Genomic DNA, 24529 nt, shown 5'->3' on the forward strand with positions numbered 1-24529 from the left:
CGGGAAGCTGCGGCCAGCACATCCTTCGGCCCGCACTGCTTCCCGACACCCCCATTGGCCTGGGACAGCGAACCGTGGCCAGTGGGGGCTGCAGTCGGCTGAACCTGCCGACATGGCAGGTAAACAAACTGACCTGGCCCGCCAGGGTGCTTACTCTGGTGAGCCGCGTGCTAGAGGTTGCCGACCCCTGCGATAGAGCATGAGCTGGCTCAGACTGTGGACCTACATAGGAAGCAGTTCAAATCTTTGCAACCAAGAAGGCACAGAAAGCACCACTTTGATTATTCAAACAGATAAAAATACCAGTGTTTACTATGCAGACAAGAAAAGTTACATTTGCTGTTCAGGCATTTGAAAGTTAAGTGTTACTTAAAATTTTTGAACAAGGCATTTTAAGTTGTTAGTTCTCCTTTGTTGGGGTAGATAGCAGAGCAGAACCATGAGAGGAGTAGAACAGGAAGAAGGCAGAATTGAGACCTTTCAAAGTTTTGGCCCAAGTGAGGGGGCATAGGGGCGTCATTTGAGCTCCCGCCTCAGGTGCCAAAATGTAGTGGGCCAGCCCTGTGGGTGAGCATGTTCTGTGTTTTGTAAATGCATATTTTAAATGAGACATGCCACTCCTATGGTTTTTTCTCCTATGCATCTCCTGTGTTGCAAGGTATTTGTATGATTTGGTGTTTAAAACCCTATGGAAAATATTTGTTGTAAGAATAGTTTGTGTGTACATTATTCAAAATGCTTTGTTGGTCCAGTCTAGCAAACACTGACACATACGAGTTAATTGACTCAATTCTTATGTGTTTATAGAATCAGGCCCTAAAATTGTATTTCTTTTCTGTAAGTCCGCTACCAGTGATTTGATACTGATTTGCAATTATTTTGGAAATATAGCATCAGTTAAACTCTGGAAGAAATACTAGTTTCATTTTCAACTGCTAATTTTCTTGCTCCTGCTGTGCAAATTATCACAAATCAGGGTGGAAATGGTTTCCCTATCTACTCTTGTTATAAAGAGACTGAAACATTAGAGTTCAATAAAATATGCCATCAATATGCTAAACCAAGGTCCCTGCTGCCTACAAGTGATAAAAATAGGGAAAATTCAGGGGTTAAGATTTAGGATCCTGCCATATTATCACATTTGCTGTTATACTGTTTTGTTTGTTTTTCATCTATTACTCTGGGTTTATTTCACCTTTTACATCAGGTGATTATTTAGTGGTTTGAAATTACAACTGTGAATTTGACAAGGAAAGGTTAGTTTGATGCATATCATTTATACAGGTTTCTACAGGTACTTCTATAGACTCACGAAGAGAAGTTAACATTTATGTGGATTCATTTTGATTATAATGCACTAATTGCTACTTGAAAGAGTGACTGATACTGTGAGCAAGTGAGGCATTTCACTTATTTGAGCAGTCTGATTAGCTTTAGTCCTTTTGAATATGAGGACAATTACACTGGTTCTTGATTAGTTCTTCAGTTACCACAGTGCTGTGACCAAAAGAATGTTGTCATCATTCAGTGTGCGAACAGTACACTCTCATAGGAAATCTGAGTTGTGAAACCCAAAGTTCTGGCCACCAATAAGGCATTCCAGGCAAAGCTTTGAAGCTTTCCAAAATTACGAGCTCCAAAAATATAAAAGAAGCACAAAAAAGAAATTACCACTACTTACTATCCTCAGGCAAGAGAAAATCATGGTGGGGGAGGTATAAAATACCTACACTATAATTATAGGCTTTTAGAAACCTCCAGTATTTTTTATTTATTTTAGTTTTGCAGAAAAGAAACACTGTCAGGGGTAGCAGGTCTAAGATATAGCCCCATTATGAACATGCTTATCTGTTGTAGGCTTCAACTTCTTGACTCCAAGGTGTAAATTTTTAATGGTGAGAGTAATTAATTATTGGAACCATTTACCAAAGGTTGTGGTGGATTGTCCATCACTGACCATTGTATGGCCTCTGTTATACAGGAAGTCAGACAGATAATCACAGTGGGCCCTTTTTGCCATGGATTGTATCAATAAATACTTTTGGAATTGCTGCATTTTATATAAATTCACTTTTGGGGAAAATTTTGTAAGAAATACAAAACAGCCTTCAGCACTAATGTGAGTTGTCCATGATTGTTAATGACTTGATTTTCATGTGTCTGAGCACCTGCAACCTCCGCTGAAGTCAGTCAGTACTCACCACCTTTAAAAACAGGTGAGAAGACTATATTCCATGCAAATACTGTGCATCTGAACATTAAGACACTGGTGCAGTGGGTTTAATGATAGGGAGTGGGGAGAGAATGCACACTTGAATTTTTTTTTTCTCATGTTGAGGCAAAAGTGTTTGAGTTTGTGTTTTCTCTTCTGATGTTGTGCCAGTTTTGTCCCACTACAAAGATTGGGTCCTGTATTATATTGCTAATTGAAGTTTTGTCTGTGAGGATGAAATTAAATTTTGTCCACCAAATTTTGTGTTTTGATAAGCTAACTATAATTGTGCAGGCTAAGAGATTTATTCATTATAGGCCACAGTAGTGACTCAAGGATATGAGGTAATTACATGTATCTTCTCTGCTGAAACTTTTAAATACTTCATTCCAAATATATTCCCTCTCCCCAATTTTATTTTAACTCTTTCTGGTAGAAATCCCTGATCCTGAACTTGAATTTACTAGCATGGAATCAATTGACTTCAGCAGAATTCCACAAAAATGCAGTGTCCATTGATGTGGGATCAAGGCTTAACTCTGGTGATCTTTGACTTTAAAAAACAAAGCAAAAACCCACACAAATATCATTGTATAGTAAAAATTAAAATATTTTGGGGGACCAATACAATTAATTTCATAGTAGTAGAAAACTTCAAATACTTTAAATACACAAAGTTCCCATTTTGTATTTTTATATGACTGTAAAATGAGGATGATTGATCCTAGCTTCCTAGACAATCTGAATTTGCTTTTCAAAGAATGAACTATAATTGAACTCAGTAGCATTGTGAGTGGTCTGTAGTAGTCTTTCATCTGTGTTTGCCTTATACCAGATAACTTTATGGGAAGAAAGACTCAAGAATGTAATTTAGTTGTATAAGTTAAGAATGCTAGTTCTTTTAAATGTTTTTTATTGGGAAGAAAACTGTTTAAATAATCATGGTATATTTACTGTAGTTTTCCTTTTATTTTTCTTCTAGTGTAAAACTCTCTCTGGCGTCTGTGACCACATTATCTCTCTCTCATCTGATCCTCTCGTTTCGCAGTCTGCTCACCTTGAAGTGATCCAGCTAACAAACATAAAACCAAGTGAAGGGCTGGTAAGAAGTACGCAGTTAATCAAAACAGTTGTCCAAGATGAGAGAGTTAATTCTGTAAATAAGATCTATACTGGGAGATAGGGACAAGGCCACTTCTTTTTTAAAAAATGTTTATTTAGTTTGATTTTTCACACAGATGGTCTAATGTTATGGGTCTTTCACATGAATAACTGTTGTATCAAAATGTAGTGAATAGAAAGAAATGGAAAGTAATTCTCATCAGTTAACATCAATATTTTAGACTATTCTAGGATCTTGAAATCTGGGGGAGATTTAAATTAATACCTAAACCCTGGCCATGAAGTTTGGGTGAAATTATGCACAAAACTGTCAAATTCTGGAATTTGCTTCATAACATCTCCCGCTTAGAAATAAAACACTTTTGTAACTTATTCAAGGACTCTACAGCAATTCCCAGGAGAAAAGTAGATTCTTAAATTGTATTGCAAGAAGTCAACATGCTTAATCAGATGGCTGTAAAAGACCAACATAGCAATCCCTTGAGTGTCGCTCATGAGTTGACCACTGCTGCTTGGATTACGCATGCAGATAGCAACCATTGCGTAAAAGAAACAACACTGATTACAATTGGAGAAATGACATTTGACATTATGAATAACAATGCCATCTATCTACCTCTGGGACACCAGAAGGTGTTCGGAATTCAATTAATAATTTTCTTGAGAAATTGCTTTTACACCCTCTTTTGCTGCCTACACACATCCATGGTCTATTTACTTGTGTAGTATCTGTACTGCTGTGCTCCCATTCCATGAGTTATTTATTGGGTTAGTGATTTTTATTGTTTATTTCATTTTAATCTTTTGGCAACTTTTGTTATGCCCAGGTACCTAGAAATAATGATTCAGAAAAACAGCAATGAAAATTAAGGAATTTTAGTTTTAATTGGTAAATATTACCCCATCCTTTTGTTTATTTCACTGGCTTTCTTTTCATGTCAGAATCCATTTAAAATTGCCCTTCACGTTTTCAGCTCTCCATGGACTCCACCTTACCAATTTGTCATCCTGTTCTCTTACTCTGCTGCCTGCTTATCCCTTCTCTTTATCCCATTTCCACTGGCAAGGGACATTCTCACTTTTTTCTGTCCCATCTTTCTGGAGCTCTCTCCGTGTTTGATGCAAGGCCTGTCCCATGGTTGTGCTGGTTTTCCAGCACTCTTTCCTCATTCAGATCCCTCCTTATGGCCCTCTTTTCTCATAATTCTGACAAGAAGTGAGTCAACCAGTAGTTTTCTTTTAAAGCAAAATTATTTTTGTGGTTCTATTTCCAGCTCTGCCATGACCCTGGGCAAATTACCTCCCCTCCTTGTACTTCTGTGTCCCCCACAACCTTGAGTCTATTCTGTCTGTGTAGAGTGTAAGCACATCATAGCAAGGACTGTCTCTTAATATGCATTTGTACACCCAGCACAATGGGGCCGTGATCTCAGATAGGACCTTTAGGCACTATGGTAATACAAATAGTGATAATTGTGTGTATTTTTAATGGTGGGGGAAAGACTTAACCGTGCTGTGTACAAGCTTTAGCTGTGCATTATTTTGTTACTATGTCTTCTTTCTTCCCCTTCCTCCCCTTGTCCTCATGCCACTGATTTGTTGCCAGTTTTTTGAGTCATGTCTTCTAGTCTGTAAGTTCTTTGGAGCAGGGACCATGTTGTGTGAGGTGCCTAGCAAACTTTTGAGTTGCATAAAATGGTAATCCTAATAACTGATTATCCTTGTTAAACCCTTTTCTGATGTTTTGTATGAATGCTGCAGCATTTTGTGGAGTTTTTAAGATGTATCCAACACGTTCTGATTTATTCTGATTTATTGTCATTAGCACTGACCTGGTTCCCAACTTGTCAGTTCCACAAGTTATGAAAGGTCTTGTAGTTGATAGTGGACTGCACCTGGAGGGCCTTTCACCACTTAATTGCATAAGGAACTTGATGACTTCTTGACCTAACAAGACCTTTTTCAAGGATCCATGTCATAATGGAATTGGGAAGATAGAGTTATGACTGACCTCCTTTCAGTGGTTTGGAAACATACTGGAGTTTTGTACCGGCAAAGTTATTAATAATATTAATGTTGTTAACATAAGCGAAATGAAAGGGCTGTTGGCAAGCAGGGCAGTAAATAAGCAAGAGTGTCTCATACCTGAAGATGATACTGTCTGCCAACCAGGAGAAGTGAAACATCTAAAATAGCTGGAGGGGAGAGTCTCTTAGAAGTTAAAGTAGACTGGGAGGAGGAGGGAGGGAAATAAAAATAGAAAGCAGAGTGAGATTTATCTGAATTTCTGTTCTAAATTGTTCTTAGGATCTGAGGCGTGGGCAATGTGTATGTGGATGGATGAATGGTTACTGTGCGTGGTGTTGGAAGAGACAAAATTTAATTGAAATTTAAAAAAAAATAATCTTGGCATCTGGTATATGAGTGCTAAAATATCACTTTTAATTAAGTACCTCTGAAATTGTACATGGAAAAATATTATTGAAATGTAAATAGCAGTCATACATAAATTGAAGTATCAAACTACTGTACATGTGCTCTTCTCACAATTAAATATTTCATGAGTTTTATAGTAATATATATTGTAGTTAACACGTAGAAAGATGCGAAAAAATAAGCATAGCAAGTAGGAAAATATTGTGACTATTGTCATGAAGTATGGAGAATTCTTTTTGGATGGAGCTTGAGTAGATTGCTATGTTGTTGTTGTTGGCTTTTTTTCCCCTCCCCAGTCTGGTGCCTGATTTTGGCTCTGTGGTTGTTTGCATATATGTAGTACCTCATGAGTGTTGCAGGAAGAAGGGTTACAGCCTGCAGCATCGAGAAAAGTGAAGATGAAAAGGAAATTGTAAAATACAGATCTCTCCTAAAAAGCCTTAATATCAGTTAAATGTTGGTCAGCTCTGCAGACATTTGTAGAGCTATCTTATTTGAGAAAAGACTTGAAAGTCGATTCCTCTGTATCATTGGACAGAATGTAACTTAGCACTTCTTTCTGCTGTTTATGTTCCAGAGAAAAGAAATTGACTAGTTTAGCTGGTAATCCTTTACCCTAAGGAAATGGATATGAAATATTTCAACTGATGTAAAGAGTTTGAGAATAGTGTTTTCAGCACTGCAAAGACCCAAAATGTGCATCTGTTTTGTTAGAAGAAAAATAGAGAATCTTGTTACAGCTGTGAATGTTTTCCCAACCCTTAGCAAGGTTTTCTGACACACTTCTGTACCTTTTTAATATTTTTAAATGATAATATGGAATTTCAAAGCAGGATCGCGGAATTATGTAATATTTAATTTATTGATTTCAAGGTTTTCTAGTTCAGTTTTTCATTTTAGTGCTGTCCTTTACACTTCAAATACTGTTATCAGACAGTTTCATTCACGACCTAGTTATTTGTGAGGGTTATATTTTTGTTATGGATTAGGGAATTATAGAGGCTAGTATTTCAAAACATTTTACAGACTGGGTGTTCTTTTTGTTTCTCTGCTAGAACAAACTTAAAATTAGTCCGTTAGAGGAAGAAGGTCCCAAGTTTGTTCATGTGGCAAATAAATGGAATGAAGCTGAGTGTAGCTGTGTGAGAGCAGTATGCTACTGGTGGCTTTGCTAGCTGAAAGTCCAGGTATACTAATGTTCCTCCGAGTCATATAACCTAAAATAATGAGGAAGGTGGGACTTTGAGAAGAGGATGCACAAAGCTATATAACATTTATGAGGCTCTTAATGGTCCTTGTTAGCTTCACTGAACTCTAGAGGTGAATTGGAGAGGTGTGTTGCTTTAGTTTTGAAGGGTGCTGACTAGACCACTTTTGGAGCACATGTAATGTTTACTAAAGAAGCCTGTGACCTTTTCTTTGTGTTTGAGGGGGAAAGCTTTATCATACAACCATCTCAGTAGAAGAGTTCAAATTGAGTTAAATATGAGGTAAAATGAGCTTAGCATCTTGCTGTTGCCATTCAGTCCAGTATCAGAGACAGCTAATTCACAAAATGCAATACATAAAAAAGCACTGCCTAAAGTACATATAACTTTATTTATGCCTCCTTTTTAAAAAGAGAGTGGGAGAAGTTTTTATCTTTAACTGAATAATATTAGGCCCAAGATAAAATTTGTTAATTGGTTTTAAATCAGACCATCTGCCAATAACTGATCTGGGTACTCTCCAACGTTATTAAACATGCAGCATCCATTAAGAAGTCTAGTCCTTAATTTAAGTGCACACGAGTTCCCTGTTCTTATGGTGATTGCACTCAAAGGTTATTTCTGGCATACTAACTGGATTATCACTCAATTTGTTTGACATGACTTATTTTTATAAATTCTCCAGAAATTTAGAATTGCCTTTGAATACTAGAGCATTATCCCTGCCAACTTTTGTGCTGTTGAATAGCACACACAAAGCACCATGTTCAGTGAGGGTGCTATTACAATATCGTAGGGGGAAAAACAACCCTGTAAACTTCTGTAGTTTCCTCATTTTCAAGGGGCTACAAATCATACATATCCCCTCAAAGCAGTATCCTCACTGCCTTTTACCATACACTGTTGTTCAAGTAAAACAAACAGAATAATGAAGGGTAAAAGGAGGTTCTTCTGTTCATTTAAAAAATGCTTTGGAAATATAGACCAATCTTGGCACTCACACAATTGTGATGTTATATAATCGAGGGAACAGCTTCCTGTCCCCCTTCCTCCCCCCATGCCCTGAATAGTATGCAAATCCAACACTGGATTTCAGCATTTCAAGGAAAATTTTCCACAACTCCACCTCTTTCCTACTCTTGAGTTAAAAGTCACCGTTTTCATTTCTGGAAAGGAATAGATTGCGAGGGGCCTGTAATCCTTTGCCAAAGCATATTTGTAAACCCTTAGCATCTTCAGAGTAATGCTAAATTAAAGCTAAAATACAGAAGTAAACACTGAGGCATGACAGGTTTCAGAATGGTAGCCGTGTTAGTCTGTATCAGCAAAAAAATCGAGGAGTCTTGTGGCACCTTAGAGACTAACATATCTATTTGGGCATAAGCTTTTGTGGGCTAGAACCCACTTCATCAAATGCATAAAGTGAAAAATTCAAGAGCAGCTATTAATACATGAAAGGATGGGGATTGCTTTACCAAGTATGAGGTCAGCCTAAGGAGATAATCAATTAACAGCAAGATACCAAGGGAGGAAAATAACTTTTGAAGTGGTAAGAGAGTGGCCCATTACACTCCCTTGGTTTCTCCTCCCTTGGTTTTCACACCTCAACTGCTAGAACAGGGCCTCATCCTCCCTGATTGATCTAACCTCGTTATCTCTAGCTTGCTTCTTGCTTGCTTATATACACCTGCCCCTGGAAATTTCCACTACTTGCATCCAAAGAAGTGGGTATTCACCCACGAAAGCTCATGCTGCAAAACGTCTGTTAGTCTATAAGGTGCCACAGGATTCTTTGCTGCTTCTGCAGAACCAGACTAACACAGCTACCCCTCTGATCCATTACAAACAGTTAACAAGAAGGTGTGAGTAACAGTAGGAAGAAATTAGTGATGGGGAGATTCAAGTTTTGGTTTTGTAATGACTCAACCACTCCCAGTCTTTATTCAGGCCTAATCTAATGGTATCCAGTTTGCAAATTAATTCCAGTTTTGCAGCTTCACGTTGGAGTCTGTTTCTGAAGTTTTTTGGTGAAGAATTGCCACTTTTAGGTCTGTTGTTGAGTGACCAGAGAGACTGAAGTGTTCTCTGAGTGGTTTTTGAATGTTATGATTCCTGATGTCAGATTTGTGTCCATTTATTCTTTTGTGTAGAGACTATCTGGTTTGGCCAATGAACATGGCAGGGGGCATTGCTGGCACATGATGGCATATATCACATTGGTAGATGTGCAGGTGAACGAGCCCTGGATGGTGCTGTGGTTAGGTCCTATGATGGTGTCCCTGGAATAGATATGTGGACAGAGTTGGCATCGGGGTTTGTAGCAGAGTTTGGTTCCTGGGTTGGTGTTTTTGTTGTGGGGTGTGTGGTTGCTGGTGAGTATTTGCTTCAGGTTGGAGGGCTGTCTGTAAGTGAGGACTGGCCTGTCTCCCAAGATCTGTGAGAGTGAGGGATTGTCCTTCAGGATAGATTGTAGATCCTTGATGATGCACTGGAGAGGTTTTAGTTGGGGGCTGTAGGTGATGGCTAGTGGCGTTCTGTTACTTTCTTTGTTGGGCCCGTCTTGTAGTAGGTGTTTTCTTGGTACCCTTCTGGCTCTGTCAATCAGTTTCTTCACTTCACCAGGTAGGTATTGCAGTTTTAAGAACACTTGATAGAGATTCTGTAGGTGTTTGTCTCTGTCTGAGAGATTGGAGCAAATGCGGTTGTATCTTAGAGCTTGGCTGTAGACAATGGATCGTGTGATGTGGTCTGGATGGAAGCTGGAGGCATGTAGGTAAGTATAGTGGTCAGTAGGTATCTGGTATAGGGTGGTGTTTATGTGACCATCGCTTATTAGCACTGTAGTGTCCAGGAAGTGGACCTCTTGTGTGGACTGGTCCAGGCTGAGGTTGATGGTAGGGTGGACATTGGGCAAACCGGACAGTCTTTAATTTCCCCAATACTAATTTCTCCCTACTGTTACTCACACCTTCTTGTTAACTGTTTGTAATGGGCCACTCTCTTACCACTTCAAAAGTTACTTTTCCTCCCTTGGTATCTTGCTGTTAATTGATTATCTCCTTAGACTGACCTCATACTTGGTAAAGCAATCCCCATCCTTTCATGTATTAATAGCTGCTCCTGAATTTTTCACTTCATGGATCTGATGAAGTGGGTTCTAGCCCACAAAAGCTTATGGCCAAATACATTTATTAGCCTCTAAGGTGCCACAAGGACTCCTCGCTTTTTACTGAGGTGTGAGACTCTATGTGTTTACTTTCTGGCTGAACATCTAATAATACTCATCATTGTTTACTTCTTTTCACAACTTTGCCATTTATGTATGTGAATATCATGAACTGAGTTCACTTCATAGAACTAATTTATGTTGGAGATATACATTAAGATTATTTTATTCTTGACTAAGGTTATGGGCATTGTTTCAGTGAAACATCAGCAATAGATTTACCTTATTTTCAACATCAGTATGCTGTGTGTATAGTAAATATAATTACAAACAAATCTGGCTGTAAACTTTTTTGTTTAGCTCTTCTGGTCATTCAAGAGATGAGATAGTAGTGGAAATTTGTGTATTTCACTGTTTATTTGAATGTAATAGCTCATTTTTCTTGCATGTTAAAGGTGAGGTTTTTCTTTAAATCTCTCAGTGTTGACTTAATTCTGCTCTCACTAAAGTCAGTTGGAATTTTACTACCCTAACAATTCTGAAAACATTGATTTGTGCTTAACTTCTTCACAAATGAGACTGGATGGTCCAGTGGTTAGGATGCTAACCCAGGACTCTGAGATCTAGTTTCAGTTCCCTGCTCTGCCACAGACTTGCTCTGTGACCCTTGGTCAAGTCACTTAACCCTGGTCTACACTCAGAATTTAGATCAACATGCTTCCATTAAGCTAGCTACCACAGCTTGGGGAGGTGGATTAGCTACAGTGAGAGAAAAACCCCTTCCATCACTGTAGGTAACATCTAACCCATGGTGCTACAGCAGCATAACTACAGTGCTGTAGCTGTGTTGCTGTAGTGCCCATAGTGTAGATATGACCTTAGCCTTTTTGTGCCTTAGTTCCCCATCTGTAAAATGGGAATAATAGCACTTCCTTATCTTACACTTCCCTACCTTACCTCATGGAGCATACTGTGCAGCATGGAGTGGAACTCGGTCTCTACTTTGCCCTTGGTAGCATGGCTTGTCCAGTAGGGGTGATGCCAATGATTTACTGTCACATGCTACGTGGAGCAGAATGATCTTTGCGGATATCTTTGCAGAGCAGAATGATGGAGTAATAGGGAAGTTTAAAATTTGGAGTCAGATAATCTCTGTTTTGGGGAGGAGGTGGAAGCAGGCAGGCTTTGGGGGAGGAAATCTTCAGTGGTCCTCTTGCGGGATTCTCCCCTCACTTTGTTCCATTTTGGGAGTGGTTGCCCACCCCTGCCTCATCAGAAAGGTCGCAGAGACTGGCCCCACAGATCATTAATTTCAGGAGAGTTGCAGGCACCCAAGGCCCTCCATCTGGAGGCTCCATGCATCCTCACAGTCTAGTCCAGAGGTCACCAAACTGTGGGGCGTGTCCCCCTAGAGGGACACAGAGGAACCTTCAGGGGATGTGGTGGGACCCAGTCCAGCCTCCATAGGGGATGGGAAGGGAGTGCCACCCATCCCTGCTCCACCCCCAGCTCCACTCCTGGCCCCGACTAGAGCCCTGGCTCCACCTCCAGACTCGGTCCCCGTCTGGGGCTCTGCTCCTAGTCCCACCCCCAGCCTTGCTTCCAGCCCCAGCTGCAGCCCTAGCCATGGACGACTTACCTGGAGCTGCATCCCCACTCCAGGCCCCAACTCGGGGGGAGGAGTAGGCATGGACACGGGTAAGAGGGGACGAGACCCTAAAAAGCTTGAGGACCACTCCCTGGCAGCACAGTTCCAATGGAGTTCCTCTGCTAGGGATTCACTCTTGGCTGTGGTGCCCCAGTTAGAGGGGAGGGAACAGCATGCTACCTGAATATTTATCTTTTCTGGGTTGATCGGAGGGGCTAGAATGGAAGCTCACCTGGCCTGCCCAGTGTCCGCCTCCTTTCTGCAAAGAGGTCTGGTGAAAGGGAAGGAAGGGAATTGTTGTAGAAGTGATTGAACGAACCCCTTTAGGTTCCCCACTACCACATGGCATCTAGGGGGACGATCTGGGCCTCTTTGCTGATATCACTGAGAGAATGATAGAATTTTGCATGGAGGGTGAGGGTGCAGAGCATGACTTGGAATGTGGCAGCTCCCCCCAACTCTGGTTCTGGCTATGGTTGCCAGGCGTCCGGTTTGATAAGAGTGTCTTATGAAGGTCTTAAACTTGGCAAAATCATGATTAGATGATAAGGTTAGTTTTCTTACTTGTACAACATGCTGTCATACTACAGATGGGTCTCTCTTTAAAAAAACGAAAGCAGTTAGTTTTGTAGTGTATTCCCCCATTTGTGGCTCAGTGGTTGCTATTAAAATATAAAAGTTGGTTCTGGTATTGTCCCAACATCTGCCCACAAACTAATCTTTATGTACTTATGACTTCAAAATGAGATGTCACTCACAGTAGCTTGTACAGTTCTACATATATGGTAATCCTTCTCCTTTTTGGTATGCTTTGATAAGCATTGAAATAGTTAGCAAATTGTCAAGATTAAGGTTTACAGTTAACATGGTGTTGAGGTGAATGAGGCAGTTAGCAATTCTTAGAGCTGTTGTTTCAAGTACACATCACAGATTTGGTTTCCACTTGGTTCACATTTGAAAGTTTATCTTTGCAATCTTAATGGCTAAAGAACTTATTTTTTATGAAACCTTAGATTCTGGTAGCTTCCAGGAAAAAAGCTGAAGGCACCAGTCATCCTAATACAGCAGTTGAGTTTCTTTGTAAGCAGATAATGTAGCCAGGGCCGGCTCCAGACCCCAGCGCGCCAAGCGCGCGCTTGGGGCGGCGTCCCAGCGGGAGGGCGGCAGGCGGCTCTGGCGGACCTTCCGCAGACATGCCTGTGGAAGGTCCGCTGGGACCGCGGCTCCGGAGCCGCGGGGCCAGCGGACCCTCCACAGGCACGTCTGCGGGAGGTCCACCGGAGCCGCGGGACCGGCGACCGCTAGAGCGCCTCCCACGGCGTGCCGCCCTGCTTGGGGCGGTGGAAATCCTAGATCCGCCCCTGAATGTAGCAGTGGTGTTTCTAGCATAAGGAATATCTATGAGGTACCACTAAAGCCATGGATATTTACAAAGATAAAGCTTCAAATTGCAACTTCTGTATAGGTGCCAGAATCATTCAGTCTTGTTCTATCTCAGTTAACGTCTCACCTTTACCCCCCACCCCCACCCCAGAAAAAAAAACCCACCACACTTTTCTGTCCAGAAAGGTATTCCTCATGGCATGTATTAATTTATAGCTCAAATAATTGATAGATTTTCCTTTTAGAGAAATATGCAAATTGTTTGGATGGTAATAGTTTATGAAATACTTTACAAATTCTTTCCCATGATGTCTTTTTCTTAGGGTATGTACATTAAATCAACATATGATGGTCTCCATGTAATTACTGGAACAACAGAAAATGTAAGTATTGTTAATACTGTACATTCAGGCCTGGAAGCTTTTTTGACCTTACATTTGGTTAATGCCTTCCCTTCGCTACAGACTATATTTTGCTTGAAAAACTCTGCTAGTTGGCTGTGAGGGATCAATGGCAAGTTGGAGGGCAAAAATGAGATTGCTTTTGTTTATCAATCCAGGACAGTCAGCTTTACTTCATTCTTGCAAGGTATTTAAAATGCTTCCCTTGATCAAATTAGGAGATAGCTGACTTGCTGGAGTTTTCTTGGACTGTGTGTAAAAGATAAACATTTTTAATATGTACTTACTGATATGCTGGAGTTTGCTGTGGCACAAGAAAAAATAGTTTTTATATCATCCAACTTCATTTGATTTTGTAATGAAAGTAAAAGCATGGAAATAAGGGCATCCTTTGAAGTTGACATTAAAAATGTTGTACACTTCTGCATAGACTTCTGAGCAACATTTGAGGTAGGGAAGTGTAGTTGAAGCCATATCGATTCCAGGATATTAGAGAGACAAGGTGGGTGAGGTAATATCTTTGACTGGACCAACTTCTGTTGGTGAGAGAGACAAGCTTAGGAGCCACACAAATCTCGAAGCAGAGCTCTATGTGGCTCAAAAGCTGGTCTCACTCTCCAACAGAAGTTGGTCCAATAAAAGATATTACCTCACCCGCCTTCTCTCTCTATAGTAGGGATCACTTAGATGTGAGCTTACTCATTGAAGGACAGCAAAGGGAACACTAAGCAAAACACAACTGCATACTTTTCAGCTTCCTTATAGTTTGCTTTCCCCGTCTCCTCCACCCCCTTTGTACAGAATTGGATGCCCATTAGGGAGTTGGCAAGCTGATGGGTTTTTTTTTAGGGCTTTAATCCATAACAATAGATACAGAGCAGGCCTCTAACACAAGACTGCAGCTTTCAGGACAGTTTAGTTAATTTCTCTTGAAAACTTTGATGACCTCGTGCTCAAACAAACTTGGAAATACTTGTTCTACTCTGCTACTATATCATTTCCTGACAAACATGAAGCATCTCAAATACTGAATACATTTACATCTGATTTTTGCACTGGGACTCTGGAAATATCTCATGCCAGATAGAATAGGAATGTGTGTGGGGAAGGGGCAGGTCCTCCATAGGACCTGCAGCATGCAAGCTTTCCTTGGACCTTTGACCATTTCTTCTTACTCTTGCTGCACACAATGTTGTTGGGCTGTATTCTATAATATGTCTGTGGTAGGACCTCTGTGAACACCAGCCTTCCTGGAAGGAGGAGCAACATAAGCCATTAAGGAACTTGAAGACTCAGTCAGGGTTCTTACAAATCACACCCCCAGGTGGAATTAACTACAGTTCTGTGTTGGTGCAGGAGGGTTGTGACATTTCTGGGAGACATAAGCAAAAATGAGAGAAGAGTTTTGATATTTGAATTTCCCTTAAACTTAAAAAACTAAGATATGCAACCAACTCAGTCTACAAATTACTGGGTTGTTTTATTTCACAGAGGTGAAGATAATGAATTCCCTAAGAATCTTGAGATTTCATTCCTACTTTCCTCCCTGATGCATCGATATAATTCTATAGTAGCAGAGTCCTGTCAGGAGGAAGCAAACACAATTTTTTTTTAAATTTGGTCTTGATCAGTTTCACGCACTGAAGCCCTGGAGGCGTTAAGAAAGCTTCAGCCTATGTCAGGTTATGGACATACTACTATTAATGGCTAATAAAGTTTGAATGGAGAGTAAGCTGTTAGCATCTTTCAAACATGTGGTTGTTAGGACCATGCATAATATAGAAAAGACAGGCATCACACTGGTGTACAAGAGGAAGCATCTACAGATTCTGGAAGGATTGGTGCCTATCATTACTGGGAAGCTATCATCTACCATTTTTCCATTGATAGTTTTCAATCTGGGATGCTACTGGATTTCTAAATGGCAGTGGCAGTCAAAAAATCTCTTTACATCTACATATGCCCAAACGTTCGTGATCTTTTTTTTTTCTGATATGGAGCATTTCATAGCTATTGTAACCGCCATTTAGGATTTATGCAATACTCTTTCCATGAAGCTACCCTAGAAGACCACCGAGAAGCTGTTTCCTGTGCAAAATACAGCTACCTATATACTTAGTATTGCAAAGCATGCAGTGCATATTACATTTGTTATCCTTAACCCTGCAATCACCTGCTAGGTGTGATTCAAGGCTTTGATGTCCATCTATACAGGGCCCTATGATTTGGATCTTGGCAACATTAGAAGCCATTTCTCTCACAATATACCATTTTAGCAGTTAAAATTAGTTGGGCATTTCTTCTATAAATCTTTAGATTAGCACTCGGAGAGAATGGAGTCAGATTCTCCATGAAGGGTCTCTTGGCTCTGTACTGTGTTTTCTCTGGTGGTCCTGCAGAGCTAGAATGTGTTAACCTCATGGTTCAAGGTTTATCTCTTTACTCAGACTTTAGCTTGAGAGTAATGATTATGTGGGATACACTGAGACAGGGTGATGGGTCAGGCATGAGTGTATGGCATGGGGAGATGGGGAGGAAGTTTGTATATGGTGCAAAGAGACTGTCTGGTGAGTACATTTTTACAATTCATAATATAAATATATAAGAAAAATGAGAGACTTGATTCATTAGTTGAAAGCAAACCTGAACTGATCATTGTTTGCAAAATTAAATGTTTAATTCTCTGATAAGTATCCTGGTAAGAGATTCAAAAGGAAATATTTTCAAACTGGTGTCATGTTGTGACATGTATCAGTCCAAACACTAGTGCTTCAAGAGTGAGATCTTTGCTTTTTTTATTCTAATAATCACCATATGAAGTTCTTAGAAAGTAGTTATTTATAAAGTCCCCTCTCTGCACTAAACTAAACTGAAAACGGAAATATTCATCAGTGCAGGTGTCTGTATTAATTCCTAATTGAAAAATCAGCCAATCACAAAATCAACAACCCTCTAATAAGAAGAATGCAATTATCTCTAGTACTGAGAGAGTTTAGTGAGTGGCCAGAACTTCAATTTTGCATGTTATATGCAAAATGGAACCTTCAATTGCACAACACTATATGGGATAGTCTATGAATGGCCCTCTTCCCTACGACCGCTTCTTGCAACACATATATTTTTCTTGGACATCTCCTGTCCAAATGCTGACTCAGCTTATTATGATGAAATCTGCATGATCACAGCAGAAGGGGACAATGTGACTGCAAGAGGCAAACGTTTTGACAAACAAAATGGTTCAGTTATATGGTTATGATTAAACTGAATTCTGGACTTTGGGAATATTACATTTAGATCATTTATCTTTTAGTAAAGCCACAAAATGATAAAAGTGAACGTGTCTAATTCTAGTTGCTCAATACAAATGTAGCAACTTTTTGGAGTTCCTGGGGGATAGATCCTGACACTTGCATACTGTGGCAGGGGAAGTTCTGTATCTGTGCAGAGCCCAGTTGAAGTTGGTAGGGCTCTATCTACACGCTGTCAGCTGCAGACAGGGAGGGAAAAGACGAAGAAGTTTTGCTTTATAGAAAGCTTGATGTAATTGTTTTACACCAAGAGTAATTAGTCTATTGCAAATGTTAAAGAGACAAGGTGGGTGAGGTAGTATCTTTTATCTGACCAACTTCTGTTGGTGAAAGAGGCATGCTTTTGGGCTCCACAGAGCTCTTCTTAGACAACACCGTAAATATTAAAGGTAGAAATATGAGAAAGTTTTTTAAATGAGGCTGTTACTTAGAGAAGCAAAACTACCTCTACTAATTCATCTTTGAAGGTATGGATTTTTACAGGATCCCTGTTCTAGTTACATCTCTAGCAACTAATAATAGTTTAGAAATATAAATTTACAGTTTATCTGTCTTATCTACATGGCCTGGATACTGATTGTATCTGCATGCAAAAAATATTGATTTTTCTGAAGTTTACTTGAAGTATTTGTTTTAATTAGATGAGAGCATGAAAGACATAATGTTGCAAAGTATATTTATGAAGCTGTTGTCCATTAGAGCTCTGGCACGCTGAGCATTAGCAGAAGGCGGACCTCTATTTACAGATATTAGATGGCTTAAAATGATTGGTCACTTATTAGTATTAAAAAGGCATCCTTAGAAACTGGTTAACCCTTGATAATATGAACATTACTACCTTTTTTAACATTTCACTGTCTTGCATACAATTATACAGAATATTGTCTCAAACAACTATGAATGACTTAATTAAAAATCTTTTTTTATTGATTTACTTCATTGGAGAATGTAATTATGAATCTAACCTGACTTACATAGCTTAGCAATCATACTGCTGAAAGAAGGATGGTGACCAGTAAGAACTGTCTTCTTTATCATCTCTTTTATTTTAAATTCAGTCACCTGCAGATCGGTGCAAGAAAATCCATGCTGGAGATGAAGTGATTCAAGTTAACCACCAAACTGTGGTATGTATAAATATGTTCTGTGTCAATTGGAGATAGAGGTGCACTGGCATATCAGCATGTATACAGAAGAAATATGTAGAAATGTTTTATATTTTGCTAAACTATTAGTGGGTTTTACATCCAAGTTGTTTCTTTTTATTCCCTGCCCTCTCCCCCACCTTCCAAGTGCACTTAGTTTGTAACAGAATCACACAATTTCTGGGAGAGGAAAATATGTGGTGTTCGTGCTTATCCTTTATCATCTGAATAAGGAAGTATTACATCACACAACACACAGTCAACCTGTGGAACTTTTTGCCGGAGGATGTTGTAAAGGCCAAGACTATAACAGGGTTCAAAAAAGAACTAGATAAGTTCATGGAGGATAGGTCCATCAATGGCTATTAGCCAGGATGGGCAGGGATGGTGTCCCTAGTCTCTGTTTGCCAGAAACTGGGAATGGGCGACGGGATGGATCACTTGATGATTACCTGCTCTGTTCATTCCCTCTGGCCAATGCCAGGTGCCCCACTGTCAGAAGACAGGACACTGGGCTAGATGGACCATTGGTCTGATCCAGTATGGCCATTCTTCTGTTCTTATGAATATTATGGAAGATGCTGAATTATTTTAGATAGCTGAGGTTCTGGATAGCCTAGGGAATTTTCATTTTGACTATGCATTATCAATGGACATAGCTCTGTTCTGGGTAATAGAAGTTTTGGATAGGAGAGATTCAGGTAATTTGAATGGCACTATAGTTGCAGTATAAAGATAGACATTACTTGCTAGGAACTGGAAAGCTTCTTTAACTTAAAATTTAATAGATTGCACCCAGCCCATGTCTGTGTGCCAGAAAAAAAAAAGGTGCATATATAGTTACAATTCTGACTTAATCTAACCATTGTTGATACACATAATTTAAATTTTTCAAAATTGGAAAATTAGGAGTAAAACAACCATTAGGTATACCCAATAATTCCCTATTATGACTACCAAAATTGAAGTGCTGTATATTAGTTTCTGTTCATCTTATTTAGGACTATTAAACTATTGCAGGGGTTGGCAACCTCTGGCACGCGACTTGCCAGGCCGGGCCAGTTTGTTTATCTGCCGCGTCAGCAGGTTCGGCGGACCGTGGCTCCCACTGGCTGCAGTTCACAGTCCCAGGCCAATGGGGGTGGCGGAAAGTGGCGCAGGCAAGGGATGTACTGGCCATGGCTTCCCACCATCCCCATTGGCCTGGGATGGTGAACCGCGGCCAGTGGTTACCCTGGCGAGCCGCGTGCCAGAGGTTGCTGACCCCTGAACTACTGCAATCTAACGAAAAATCTATTTTTCTAAGTGGTTTTATGATAAACATCTTCTTGTATAATTGTAATTTTAAAAGGTACACTGTGTTTTCCCATGTATAGGTATCTGTCTTTCATTAAGAATAGTGAAAATAATATATTTTAATGAAAAAGTATTCTTGCAAACAATTTAACTGACCAAAAAAGTTTCTAAAATTTTTAGTATGGCAATGGTTTGTTAAAAAATATGTTTCTTAATTCCTTGTAGGGTTCCATTTATGGCTTTGGGAACTGACAAAATTGTGCAGTACATCAGCTCCTCTGCACAATTCATGATAGTAGTTCATTATGCCCTCTAGCTAAATTTGATATAAAATATACTGTACATATATGAAAGTTAACTGATGAGGTGCTACCTTTTGTGCTGGGGAATTTAAATTAATAAACCTAACCAGAACAGGGCAAGGTGGAGTTTTTTCCTTTTTGTTTTAGATCTGTGGAATAACCGTTTCAATTTGTACTATTAATTTCAACTATATAAAATGCTAAAGCAAGGTGCCATTATACATAATCATACATTGTGAGTCTTTTCTTTATTTTTGCCAACTACAGGAAGCCAAAAAAAACCCTTCAATCTTTAAGAGCTTTTCATATCAAAACTATATTAAAATCAATCAAAAAATATACAAGTCCTAAGAAACACATCAACAAGCACTCAGTCTCTAGACTGGAATGAATGTTCTTCCTATTAATTTCAATGGAAGTTGTCACTAAATCACTTAATCAGCTCTAAAAATTTCAACCATCTGATTTTCATGCCACAGCTGTACTCCCTTTACTTTGTGATGAGGGCAGATTTTTACTTGTAAATAATATGACAGAAATCTTGAGATGATCTTTTGGTATCTAAGACTCATAGTTCCACTTCAAATTCAATTTCTGAAAGTTCATTCCCTCCTCCCCTGCCCCGAGCAATAAACCAGGTACCATAAACGTGACTTTTGAGGTGTATAATTCCTTTGCAATTTATATAATAGGAAATTGTTGAAGTAAAAATAATTTACAATTTTATTTTGTATGATATAACATACAGTATAGAGTATATGTATTGCAGTAGAATAGTACATTTATTCAAAATCTAGTTTCTGGAATATAAAACACAGACTTTTATTGCCTCTGCAATGTGTTCTGAGGCAATTGTCATCTTTGGTATTGTAGCCAAATAGCTTTTACATATTTTCAGCATTCCAAAATAAGTACTTCAAAAAGAACAGGAGTACTTGTGGCACCTTAGAGACTAACAAATAAGTACTGTATATATAATCGTTCATAAGCCAAATTTTTTTAGTAAAAAAGAAAAACACCAGAGAAGGGGGTCGGCTTATGAGCGAATATAGAGAGGGAGAGGTGGGACACAGCCCCTCCCCCCAAACAGAGGGAGAAAGAAGAGGCAGCACAGCCAGCAGAGCCAGAAGGGAAGAGGTGGGGCCAGAGTCTCTCCACTTCTGGCCACACTGCTCTCCCCCCAGCCTCCGAAGCAGCTGCAGCTCCGGGGCTGCTAGGCTGCAGCTGTGCCGCTCGGCCCCGCCCCCCAGAGCAGGCTGTGGCCGCACCGCCAGAGCACGCTGCGGCTGTGCCGCCCAGCCAGCCTGCTGGAACATGCTGCAGCCGTGCCGCCCGCTCTGGCCCGCCGGAGCAGGTTGTGGCCACGCTGCCCAGGCTGCTGGAGCAGCTCCAGCCAGCTCAGAGATATCCTCCCCTGGCCCTCCGCAGATAAGGTGGAAAGAGATGGAATGGGGAGAGTGTGGAGGTCCCGGGCTACAGGTGGTTTATGTGGGGGGTGGTCACATTGGTTACTCCCCTGACTCCCAGCTTCTCCCCCCCAAAAAATTTCCCCTCCAGTTGCTGTCCTGGCCCATCAGGGTAAGCAGCTGGCGCGCCGGGACACTTTGTTTACTTAGGTTTACCTCTGTGCCTGCAGACACTCGAGGTAAACAAACCATCTCGACCCACCAGCAGCTTATCCATTTTTACTTGTCCATCTTGGTGGGGTCGGCTTATAAACTAACCAACTTATGATCGAGTATATATGGTACTGCTTCTCCCAATGACAAATGAGCACTTTTGCTGGATACTGAAATGCAGCTTGTACATTGTCTTCCTTACAAGAAAAACGGGGCCCTCCACTTGACTGGGATTTGTAGACCCACAAGATTTGGAGTGTTGAAAATATGTAAATATGTGGCCATTTGGCCACAACGCTAAAAGTGACAATTGCTTCAGACGATATTGTGGAGGCAAAAAAAAGTCTGTGTCTTATCTCCTACAAACTAGATTTTGAATAAATGCAAATTTTAAAAATATTTATTTGTGGCGTCACTGTACCCAGGTTCTTTTCTATTACATATTTTCTCTTTCTGTTTCTGAGAGGGAGAGAGAGAAGATAATTGGTGCAGTGATTATATAGATATGTTTTATTTATTTATTTATTGTGGTCTCGCTACACCCAGGATTTTTTCTTTATTTTGAGGATTAGAAACTTACAATATGATAAGCATTTATCATCCTGTCGGTGGTATCCAATACTCCAGTTCACCTCAAAATATATTCTATTTTGTGTCCCTGGCCATGATCAGACTGCTGTGCTAATTACTGAACAGTCTGATTCGTGTCCTGAAGAACTTGCAGTATAACTGTGGTGAGCTGTTTTTCTCTGAAAACAGATAAATAAATCAATTATATTTTCAGCTTTTCCCTCATTTGGAGTCTCAGGTATCTGAGGATCCTACACACTGGATTTTCCAGTCTTTCTGTTTTTTTAAGCATCTGTTTGTTCTCACTTATTATATTATTAGACAATTGAGACTAGTGGTTCTGTTTTTCAGCTTGCTTCTGTAGATCATCTCTTACGTATCCATTTATCAATCCTGAGTCCTTTTCAAACCCCTCTGTAAGGTTAAAATAATTATTACCAAGTCATTGGAGATTTACAATAGAACTATAGACAAATATTATTAACCTATAATTGTAATTACTTTGGTACCTTGCATGTGGGAAACCTAAACATAATTTTACTTAAAAGATTCCTTTTAACTTTAGCATAAACTGAAAAGTTGAGCAAAATGTTGAATACTTTTTGCTTATGTTTTTAAAATCAATACTACATTTTCAGTGCTAATTTTCCTGCTTCAATATGAGAATGAATATAAATTAGGGAAAAGAAGATGTTAATTTATAACTCTGCATAATGAACAAGATTTTCAGCTAACTCCTGACACAAAATCAGTATTTTAATCTTGAAAAAGCTTCTTCTTTGCAAATGTCTGCTGATTTTAAAGTAAACAGCATAACAAACTGGAAAAGCAAGATAAATGACTTATTCATGCTTATTTTCATGATACATGTTCCAATTAACGTGTTCTTATGCTGAATGTCAAACCATTCTTTATTGGCATCCTCTGTACAAGTGCTGGTACTTAATGCATATGGTTATTGAAATTGGCACTGGAATCAGAGGGTCTCAAGTGAGAGTCATGATTCTTTATGCTATATTGCTATGAAACCTACATAATACAACACAAGCCATCTTTTTCTGGCATAACCATTGGAATTTAAATATTCTTATTAATGTTAAAAATGAAGTTTAAATTAGTTTAGAAAATATGTTAATTTGCAATTCAGAAAAGCTTTCTTGTTTATTGTAGTTTATGGAAATTAAATAGGTACAGAGTTCCATCAATGCGATATTTTGCCTTACTATTGCAAGCTGGGATCGCTGAAGTATTCTAAGGTTTAAATGCTCATCTCTCTCGCTGAAATTCAGTGGATTTTGGACTCCTCACTCCCTTAGGTTTCCTTGAAAATTCCAGCGTTAATCTCCATAAAATTCCTTATATTTGTACAAATGTTTAAAAAAACAAACATAGCAGAATGTTTATAAGGTACCAGTGCTCAAATAACTTCATATTTATTATTCGAGCGTGTTCCAAGACAACCCTTCTTACACCCCCTTGATCAGCCAAAAAGTTTTGGGAGAAAGGTTGTTGATATCTCTCAAAGGAACTATTATTGTACACAGTTAACTCTAGAATTTTGGATATGTCTGTAGTAAAACTGTATTTTAGGTTTGTAAGGGAGAAGCCACAGGAGTATGTACTCACAGTGTAGGATAGATGAGTAGTTGATGATTGTTAATCAGTCTCCTGTGAAGTGGAAGTATTTTCTATAATTTGGAAATGCCTTTGGCATATTATATGCAGTTCTGATAAAAGGTTGAATTGACGTGTAACAGTAGATCTTTATATTTTATGTATTTTTATTAGCTAAAACTCATCAGAAAATATGTACTAGCATTTCTGACTGTGTCTACCAATAGATGTCAAAAGCTAGGGCAAATGTAACTAATTAGTGGACATTAGAGAGGCAGAGTGGATGAGGTAATATCTTTTATTGGGCCAACTTCTGTTGGTGAGAGAGACACTAACTTTTCAGCCACACAGAGCTCATCTTCAGGTCTGGGAAAGGAGCTCCCAGCCTCACAGCAAAATGCACGGTGGAACAGATTGTTTAGCCTAAGTAGTTAACACGTACTTTAAGGGATCATTCAAGGTAGAATGGCCTGTTAACACCTCTGCAATCATAGGACAAAAAGAGGGGGTTAGTGGGTACCAGATTATGGTAATAAATCATAAATCCAGTGTCTCTGTTCAGTCCATGATTTTTGGTGTCTAGTAGAGTAATGGATTTAAGCATCCAGGCTTGTCTTTTGAAAGTATTGTGCAGATTTTCTTTGAGGATGAGGACTGAGAGGTCAGATATAGACTGATTGTTTTGTGAAAAGCATTCACCCACAAGTGATAGTATTTTTGTCTTTCATCGTTTTCCTATGTGAGAGATTGTCTGCTTTCACCTACATAATTGTTGTTGGGGCATTTAGTGCACTGGATAAGGTATTCCACGTTGTTGTGATAGGCATGTGTAGGGTCCATGAATCTTGAAAGGTATCTTGTGGGAGATATTGTTCATTGTAGCAGTGAAGATATGTCTTCACTGTTGTTGTGGCACGGTCTGTTGCTGCTTTGAGTTGGTTTGTCCTGGTCTGTGAGGATCTTTCTTCAGATGTTGAGCATGGACAGGTCGGAGGTTGTTTGAAGGCCAGAAGTGGGGCTTTAGGAAAGATTTCTTTCAGGCTGGGATCCCCACTGAGTATGTCTTGTAGTTGTTTGATGATACCCCTCTGGGTTCCAG

General features: G+C 39.6%; 1 protein-coding gene across 5 annotated transcripts in view; it reads left to right on the plus strand.

Annotated features, from left to right (window-relative positions):
* CNKSR2 (connector enhancer of kinase suppressor of Ras 2) overlaps nucleotides 1-24529 on the plus strand; it is a 368883-nt gene that overhangs the window by 170284 nt on the left and 174070 nt on the right. For all 5 annotated transcript variants that reach the window (XM_039540992.1, XM_039540999.1, XM_039540984.1 and 2 more), the window contains exons 6-8: nucleotides 3195-3314; nucleotides 13499-13558; nucleotides 17943-18011. In XM_039540992.1, the coding sequence (XP_039396926.1) occupies nucleotides 3195-3314; nucleotides 13499-13558; nucleotides 17943-18011 (249 nt within the window). The remainder of the gene's footprint in view (nucleotides 1-3194; nucleotides 3315-13498; nucleotides 13559-17942; nucleotides 18012-24529) is intronic.

Source organism: Mauremys reevesii, linkage group 1, assembly GCF_016161935.1.
Source record: "Mauremys reevesii isolate NIE-2019 linkage group 1, ASM1616193v1, whole genome shotgun sequence".
NCBI lineage: Eukaryota > Metazoa > Chordata > Testudines > Geoemydidae > Mauremys > Mauremys reevesii.